Source organism: Vitis vinifera, chromosome 4, assembly GCF_030704535.1.
Source record: "Vitis vinifera cultivar Pinot Noir 40024 chromosome 4, ASM3070453v1".
Taxonomy (NCBI): domain Eukaryota; kingdom Viridiplantae; phylum Streptophyta; class Magnoliopsida; order Vitales; family Vitaceae; genus Vitis; species Vitis vinifera.
This window is the reverse complement of record NC_081808.1, coordinates 10,708,438-10,718,104: the sequence shown is the minus strand read 5'-3', so window position 1 is coordinate 10,718,104 and position 9,667 is coordinate 10,708,438. Positions and strand designations below refer to the sequence as shown.

General features: G+C 31.3%; 1 protein-coding gene across 1 annotated transcript; it reads left to right on the top strand.

Annotated features, from left to right (window-relative positions):
• The first annotated feature begins 304 nt into the window (after window positions 1-304).
• LOC100261564 (probable leucine-rich repeat receptor-like protein kinase At1g35710) lies at window positions 305-3,846 on the top strand. The gene is made up of 2 exons (XM_002267029.4): window positions 305-2,285; window positions 3,342-3,846. The coding sequence occupies exons 1-2, from the start codon at window positions 431-433 to the stop codon at window positions 3,695-3,697; spliced, it is 2,211 nt and encodes a 736-aa protein (XP_002267065.1). The 5' UTR covers window positions 305-430; the 3' UTR covers window positions 3,698-3,846.
• Window positions 3,847-9,667: the final 5,821 nt, after the last annotated feature.

Sequence of the window (9,667 nt, the reverse complement as noted above, 5' to 3'; positions counted from 1 at the left end):
TCCCACCCAAAAGACTAATTCCAATGGCCACTCACTGGCCCTCTTTCTGTTTCTTTGCTCAGCACTCTTGAATTAGTACTCTACAGTGAGTCAAGATCCCATCAAGTTTTGGTAAAGAAATATCTACATCTTCGAGATATTCAAATCTTATAGCAACGAAAAAGGGTGTTAAATATGTTCGGAAAAAGACCTTCACTCCCGGGTCGACGGCCGAAATTTCACGTTTCAAAAAAGTAGAAATAAACAAATCCTACTATGTTTGACGAAGAAAACAAGATGAAGTTTGGCAAAAATCTTGCAGCAATATTGACGGAGAAATATACCCGAAGACTAATGACTTGAGGGGCAGTGTGCTTGATTCAAGACTCTCCTCGCCCATATTTTAAGTCCTTATTCCCAGTCTCGAGCACAGACAATTGCATGATTAAACATGGCCTCCTCCATTTCTGCAGTGATAGTAATGTGGGTGGTTGCAATGGCCGCGGCAGCAGCAGCATCATCACAGACATGGATTGAGGGTGAGGCTCTGCGCAGGAGCACTTGGTGGCGGTCTTACAACACTACTACAGGCCATTGTAATTGGCCAGGCATAAGCTGTAATGCGGGGGGAAGTGTCACTGAGATTTGGGCGGTTCCAACTCAAGAAAATGGGCTGCTTACCCAATTTAACTTCTCTTCATTTCCAAATCTGGTTCGACTAAATTTTAGCTCTCTTGGCCTGAATGGTGACATCCCACATCAAATAGGTACTCTCACAAAACTCACCCACCTTGATCTTTCTCACAACTTTCTTTCTGGTGAGCTGCCTCTTTCGCTGACTAACCTCACCAAGTTAGTGGAACTCAATCTTGGTTATAATCACATATCTGGCCAAATCCCAAGTGAAATTGGGAATCTGAGAAATTTGGTTGGCCTAGTCTTAGATTGTAACTATCTCAATGGTGTTATTCCTTCGTCTTTAGGCCAGTTAACCCGCTTAACTTCTCTCTACATTGGTTGGAACCAAATGGAGGGTTCAATCCCTCCTGAAATTTGGAGTTTAAAGAGCTTAGTTGATATTTACTTTGATCATAACATTCTCACTGGTGTCATTCCCTCATCCGTGGGCAATCTGACTAATTTGACTTCTCTCCACCTTGCTTCGAATCAAATCACGGGGTCGATCCCTTCTGAAATTGGGAGTTTAAAGAAGTTAGTTGATTTGGCCTTAGATAATAATAAACTCGTTGGTGTGATCCCCAAGGAACTGGGTAATTGCCACAGCTTGCGTTATTTGTCTATGAAATTCAATCGTTTGAATGGGAGCATTCCTTCGGAGATCGGTGGCCTGGTTGCACTACGAAAACTTGATTTGAGTGTCAATAATATTAGTGGGACCATACCCCTCCAGTTCCAAAACTTCAACAGCTTAGAGTATTTGGATCTCTCTTACAATTATTTGGAGGGTTATGTACCCTTCGAACTGCATCTTCCATCTCTATTTCGAGCATTCGAACACAATAAAGGTTTGTGTGGTGACACCAAATTTGGCATTCCACCTTGCAGAAAAAGGAACAGAATCACAATCATCATCATTGTGGTCATTTGTTTATGCTCCGCCTTGCTGATTTCGTCTATAATTTTTGGAGTTCTATTAATTTGGAGGCGGAAGACGAGAAAACTTCAACCTGAGGAAGCAACTACCACACAAAATGGAGACATATTTTCAATATGGGATTATGATGGTAAGATTGCTTACGAAGACATCATTGAGGCGACGGAGGATTTCGACATCAAATATTGCATTGGGACTGGAGGTTATGGCAGTGTCTATAGAGCGAAATTGACCAATGGGAAAGAGGTTGCCTTGAAAAAACTTCACACCTTGGAAAGTCAGAACCCAACTTACATGAAAAGTTTTACAAATGAGGTGCGGGTGTTGTCAAAAATCCGACATCGAAATATCGTAAAACTATATGGCTTTTGTCTACACAAAAGATGCATGTTTCTAGTTTATGAGTACATGGAAAGAGGAAGCCTGCATTGTGTCTTGAGTGATGAAATTGAGGCTTTGGAGTTTGATTGGATTAAGAGGGTGAATGTTGTTAAAAGCATTGCTAATGCCTTGTCCTACATGCATAATGACTGTATCCCTCCTCTGCTTCATAGAGACATATCAAGCGGTAATATTCTCTTAGATTCAGAATTCAGGGCCGTTGTATCTGATTTTGGAACAGCTAGATTGCTTGATCCTGATTCATCAAATCAAACCCTTCTTGCTGGCACTTATGGTTATGTTGCACCAGGTAACTCCAATACTTTTTTAGACTCTGCTACTTTAGGAAAAAATGTCTTTAATCTTCAACTTTTTAGTCATTGTATTTCTTTTCTGCTTAATTTCTTTTCCTTTTAGGTCTTGGTTTGAGTGCTTTTATTAGTAGAACATATCTTATATTAGTATCAAACTATATTTATAGATGGAAGACATGAAACTAGAAAAAAATTAAAATCAAATTGAAAAGATACAAAATAAAAAAAAGAAAAAATTAATAAGCCTTAGAGAAAACAAATACCCCTCTTCTTCTTATATGTGTACACACGAGTGTGCAAGCATGCATGAGGAAGTAAGAGTTGAAAATTATATATGAATATGAAATGTATAGAAAATTTTATTAATACACATCCAAAATACAGAAACTATATGAAAATACATTTTTTTTCTTGTTTAGATTGACTTTTAAGAAAGCAAAAGCTCTAATTTAGACTTAATAGGAGTTCCTATAACTTAAACAAGGACTTAATGTATAAGTCATGAAAATATAACTTATTATTAAAGTTCTAATATTGTAGTTTATATAGAAAGCTATTTTATGTTTAGTAAAACTTTTACATATGAATATTATTTTTTTTTAATAATTTTGAGATTATTTTCTGGTTCAATTTCCAACTAAAATAAAACATAAAAAGTTATCCCAAACTGCAAACATCATTGGTAGTATCTAAAATTTCAAAAATTTTCCTGAACATTTTAAACAATATTTTTCAATAACTTTTGAAGTTTTCCAAATGCTTTCTCCTAAAAATGTTAAATTACTCGCACTTCAAGAAATCCTTGTGGAAGTTTATTTCTATTAGTTTGATTATCACCTATAATTTAATTAATAACCCATGCTCATGCATTGAATTAATTAAAAAAATTTAGAAAATTTTTAAGTGTCAAGAAACAACTAACATGATAATGTAACTTTGCTCATAGTTTTTTCCAATTTCAAAATCAACATGGCAAGCATTAACAAGCTTAATTTTGATGTGAATACTTAATTTATGGAGATGTATGCTTATATTTTTGTTATATTTGACAGAACTTGCTTACACTATGGTTGTTACGGAAAAATGTGATGTATATAGCTTTGGGGTACTTACATTGGAGATAATGATGGGAAAGCATCCGAGAGAACTTGTCACTATCTTATCAACCTCTTCATCTCAAAATATAATGTTGGTGGATATATTAGATCCTCGTCTTGCACCCCATATTGATCCAGAAGTTATTGATAATGTGGTTCTCATCATAAGGTTGGCACTCAAATGCATCAATTTGAATCCGACATCCCGTCCAACAATGCAACATGTGTGCAAGGAATTTGAGACTTGCACCCCATTTCCTATACCCTTCCATGCTATTTCACTTGGGCAATCGAAAGATCAAGAAGTATGATTGGATAATTGGCATGATATTGGGATAAAAGTTTGAGTTGATTTTTCTTAATTTTATGTAACTAATTAAGATAATTATCTTTTGTTATTTCGGTTGTAGACTACAATATGCATATGATATTGAATTATGGTGTGGCCTCATGCAAGGCATGTGATGTGTTAGTTAATAAAGTTTAAAAGTTTAATTTTATATTATTGTGATGTGTTAGTTTGTTAGATGATAAGGATGATATTGTTAACCAATTTTTGATTTATTGAATGATAAAGACGATATTATTAACTATTTTTCAAATTTATGAATGAGTTATTATATAGATAACTTTGCCCCTCCTTACTAAACTTTTTGGCTTTGTTACTTAGTTCACATGGTATCTTTAAAGAAAAATAAATTTTTAAAAATATTTTTCATATTCGAATTCTTAATTAAAATTTTATTCTCAAAATAATTGAGATTTGACTTTTGAAATTGAAAAACTATTTTTAAAGAGATTGTAAAACAAGCCCTTAATTTTTATTTTTGGTTGTCTCATTAACAATGTATGTATTTGCAAAAGTTTAAGTTTAATAATATTTTCTTTTATACTTTAAGTATTATTCCCTTCCGTTGTCCTGATTGGTCACCAAAATAATGTAATTTCATAAACAATGCTAATAATTTGAGGAGTTTATTATTTTGATTGTCTTATTTATTTATTGTAGGTTAAAAGAAAATTTTTATTGCTGGTTCGAATACATTGCTCACTTTTTATTTTTAAAATTAAAAAATAATAGTAATTTTTATTTTATATTGAAAAAGTAATATAAAAAATATTTTAAATATAAAAATAATTTTTATAGTATTTGAGTTGGGTTAGTGCCCAATTCGGGCTAACCTAACTTGATCCAACCAAATAAAATATTAGGGGATAACAACTTTTGGGAGTTAAAACTACAAAAACTATTAAGAAACCATCCCAATAAACAAAAAAAAGAAAAAAAAGAAAAAGAAAAAGAAAGACATTCCTTTTTCACTTTTTACTTTTCTTTGAAAAAAGAAAGACCAAGAGAACTCGGGAAGAATTTTTTTTTATAAAAGAAGGGTAAAAGATTTTTGTATTGTAAAACGAAGTGGTTCTCGATTGGCTTGAGGTGAAGAATTGAACGGTGAAATAACTACTTTTTGGATTTTAGACATTCAAAAAAGAGAACTAAAAGTTTTCTTACAAATAGATATAAGGAATATATATATATATATATATATATATATAAATTCAAACTATCTTTGGAAAAAAGAAAAAAGAAAAAATGAGTGCTTTTGAATCTTGGGATAAAGGGGATTATGCTATTTTGTTTTATTAGCATTGGACTAAAATAAACTTTAAGGTCAATACAATGCACCATAAATTTTATTATTATAAAATAAATAATTTATAATAAAATGAAATTAGAACCGCAAGTTTAATGCAGCCAAACGCCATATCTATTTGTTAAAAAAAATAAATAAATAAATAAATAAAGAAAGAAGGAAAGGGGAAAGCGCAAAAGCATAAGGACCATCACCTCAGTGCCCCATGTATCAATGTTATGGCACATAGGAAAAGCCCACAAAAAATTCACGTAATAATGAAATTATAAACCCACACAAAAATCCATAAAAAGGCCCCACTCGTGATATAATTGAAAGCCCAACTTGCCCGGTTATATCAGGTTTGTGATTAGCGCCCGAACCTAACTTGAATTATGAGACAATTCGAATTAACCCAACTCAATTTATAACCCAAATAATTTTCGTAAGCTTGTGTTAAATTTTAGTTAAATTTGGATTATAATTTTTAAAATTTAAATAGTAAATAATACAATATTTGAAGATAATAATAAGAAAATATTTATTTTTTAGTAAAATAAAATATATAATATATTACAATTTAACATTCTTTGTTTAAAAAACTTAGAACATTGAATATCATTTTATAAAATAATATAAATTATAAATATTATAAAATTTATAAATTAGTTTCTCCCGAGTCAAATGTAATGTTTGTTTTTTACTTAAATTTAAATAGAACTTAATATAATTTAATTCTAGATATAATTTAAAATAATTAAGTATTAGGCTATTTGTTTTTTATTATTTTATTTCTATCAAGTATTAAATATTAATATGTTTCAAAATGTTATTTTAGCTATTAACAAAAAATAAAATATTTTGGCCTTTTATATTCAATAAATTTTTTTAAAAACAAGTAATAAGTAAAAAATAAAAATAAAAATTGTTGTAAAATGAGAATAAATGCATTGCAAATAAAAGTAGAGAGAAATATATATTACTTCAATAATATGTAATGAGAAGAAAGGAATAGATAAGAAAATTGAGAAAGTTGAGAGAATGAAAGACAAAGAGAATGAGAAAAAGAGCTTTAAGGAAAGCTTTCTTGCTCAAGATGCTCCTTACACAAGGGATGGGAAGCCTTTTTATAGGCTTTCCAAATGGCTTCCATCAATGTTGAATGAATGGAAGTCATAAATAATGTTTAATTAACATTTAACATAATAATATAGTGGTATTCACCACTTCATTTATAACACTCCCTCTTGGATGTCCATCACATTAGAAGAAGATGCCTCATTAAAACCTTGCTAGTAAAAAACCCTATGAGAAAAATCTAGTGAAAGAAAAAGAGTACAATCTTTTTATAATTCCTTATGCTACTCTTGGTATGTTAGGATTGCCTCGTTAAGAACCTTGCTAGTAAAACCTAATGGAACAAAACTTAGACAAAGGAAAAAATAGTACAATACACTAACATCCTTTTACAAGCATACCCCTCATGTTGATATCCTTGAGTTGACGTATTCCAATCTTTTTTATTAACTTCTTGAATGTTGAGGTTGACAATGACTTTGTAAATAAATCTACTAGATTATCACTTGAGCGTGCTTGTTGAGCATCAATTTTACCAATTTTCTCGAGTTCATGTGCATAAAGGAATTTTGGTGAAATATGTTTAGTCATATCTCCTTTAATATAACCCCCTTTTGTCTGTACAATGCATGCAATATTATCTTCAAACAATATTGCTGGGTCACCTTTGATAGAGGAGAGTCCACATAATCCTTGAATATGTTGGATCATAAATCTTAGTTATATACATTCATGACTTGCTTCATGAATTGTAAGTATTTTTTAATGATTTGATGATGTGGCCACCATTGTTTGTTTGACAAATCTCCATGAAATAGCAATACCATTGCAATTACACACATACCCTATTTGTGACCTAGCATTATGTGGATCTGAAAGATATCCTTCATCTGCATATCCAAGCAATTGTAACTTTGATTCCCTTGAGTAAAATAAACCCATATTAGTAGTTTCGTGAAGATAGCGCAACATATGTTTGATATCATTTTAATGTATTCAAGTTGGAGCGAGACTGTATCTTGTTAATAGATTGACAGACAAATGATGTTGGGATGTGTACAATTGGCAAGATAAATAAGTTCACAAATAGCACAAAGATATGATACTTTAGGATCAAGTGATTCTTCACTTTTTCGCAATGACAAGATGGGTCTTTTTTCACATCAAGTGATTGGAGAACCATTGGAAAACTTAAAGGATGCACTTTATCCATTAAAAAAATGATTCAAAATTTTCTTAATGTATGGTGATTGATGTACTAAAACTACATTTGGAAAATACTCGATCTGTAGGCCGAAACAAAATTTTGTTTTTCCAAGATCTTTCATCTTAAATTCTTTTTTCAAGTGATTTGTTATTCTTGTGAGCTCTTTAAGAGGTAGAACAAGATTTAAGTTATCAACATATACTGCAATAATTACAAATTGGGTTTCTGATTTCTTAATAAAAATGCATGGATATATAAGGTTATTTCCATGCCCTTCTTTTGGCAAGTATTCACTAAGGCAATTGTATCACATGTGTCCAAATTGCTTTAATCCATACAAGGATCATTGTAACTTGATTGATTATGTTTAAGACATTGAGTCTTGTTTATATGTTGGTAATTTTGTTTCAATTTATATTTGGTCATAGAAGTCTGTTTAGATAATGACTTACTTTCCTTTGAAGATCAAGGGTTGTTGTTTGTCCAACTGGGAAGTCACAAGTATGTCTAAAAAGATTTGACTTGTGGCATATAAGACTTATTTGAGGTATAACAGGTTCAATATCATTTTTGAGCTTAAAATGTTTTTAAAATATTTTTTCGAAAAGCAAGGACCGCTCAAGCAATTAAAGCGCTTAAGCGGTTAATTCCGCTCAAGTGGTCATGACAGTCCTACCGAGTTTATAAACATATTTTGAATGAATTTCAATCAAACTCAAATTTGAAAACTTGAGATACCAAAATCCTTATAGCTTTTGCCTATAAATACATCTCTTGTAACCCTTTAAGGGTTATAGGTTTAGGCTAAAAGATCCAAGAGATCAAAGATTAGAAAGATCATAGAGATCTTTGAGGTTGTTGGAGACCTCTTATTCTTTAAAGGTACTCTTTGAGGAGAAAGCCTTATTACCACACCATTCATGTTTTCTCATTTAAGGATTTGATTATTTGAATTGTTGGTTAAAGACCGTAACCCCTTCGGAGGGACCAGAGGATTTATTAGGAAACAACAGGTAGTTATTGCGTCACAAACGTGAATCAAATTATAGGTACTGGAGAGTAAGTCTTTAGGGTAAAGCGGTCAAGTAAATCTATGTGACTTGACTTGATTTCAAATAGTGGATTTCAATTGATAGGTCTTAGACCTCGTGGTTTTTTATCTCTATAGTTTGCGGGGGTTTTTCATGTAAAAAAAAACGTGTGCCTCATTTCATATATATTTGATATTATGTTTGAATTGCCTAGAATAAGTTAATTTTTTTTAACCTAATATCTTGTAGGGCTATTCTAAAAGTTTTATATTATTCCTACATATATTATTGTAGAAGATATTAAATATATTGGATTGATTGGTTAATTGGTTATCTTGTGGTGGTTATACTTATAACCAATTATTGATTTGTTGGGATTATTGTTGAGTTTGTTAGGTTGGTCATTCTGGTAGTGATTATTATTATCCCTAACATATTTCAACATATATTAATGTTAATATTTGGATATCAATTAACCATAAAAATCAGATTTTTAATTGGAGTGAAATCCTATTTGAATATCTAAGTTATCCTTATAATATCTTGGGATAAGAAAAGTGGTTATAATTTATATATATTTATTTAAAATTTTAAAATCACCCATTCACCCCCCTCTGGGTGTTCCCCATTGGACTTTTGGTTATTATTCAAGTGGTATTCAAAGCAATATCTAATTTTTCAGAGTATATGCTACAAGGCTTTGTACTATTTGTTTCAGACAATTTTAATCCTTCAGGGATTTTCATGTATATATCATTATCCATGGACCCATATAAATATGTTGTAATAACATCAATGAGACGCATATTCAGTCCTTTTGAGATTTCTAAGCTAATTAAGAAATGAAATGTAATTGCATCCATGATGGGAGAATATGTTTCCTTGTAGTCAATACTAGGTCTTTGTGAGAAACCTTATGCTACTAATTGCACGTTACATCTTTAGGTGTTTGGAATACAGGTCCAAAAACATCTCATTTTGTTAATGAGTTTAACTCTAGTTGTATAGTTTCTTTCCATTTTGACCAATCATTTCTATGTCGACATTTTCCCACCTTTTGTGATTCGAGATCTTCATCATTTTTTATGATATCAGAGGCCACTTGGAAAATGAAAATATTGTTAATTACAATATTATTTCAATCTCATTTTTCTCTCGTGTATGCATAACTTATTGAGATCTCACAATTTTCAGGTATCTATACCTCTTTAGAGGTTACTTATTCAATATGTACCTCTTGTTCAATATGCCTCTTCAGGGGTTTTGTACATTATTTGTGCCTTTTTTGGGGCTATAGATTTATCAATTTTAGATCGATCAATCATTTGATGG

Excerpts from the sequence above, each read along its gene's own strand:
- LOC100261564 (XM_002267029.4), top strand. The coding sequence starts at position 431 with ATGGCCTCCTCCATTTCTGCAGTGATAGTAATGTGGGTGGTTGCAATG. Across the intron at positions 2,286-3,341 it reads TTATGGTTATGTTGCACCAG|AACTTGCTTACACTATGGTT; the intron begins GTAACTCCAATA and ends TATATTTGACAG.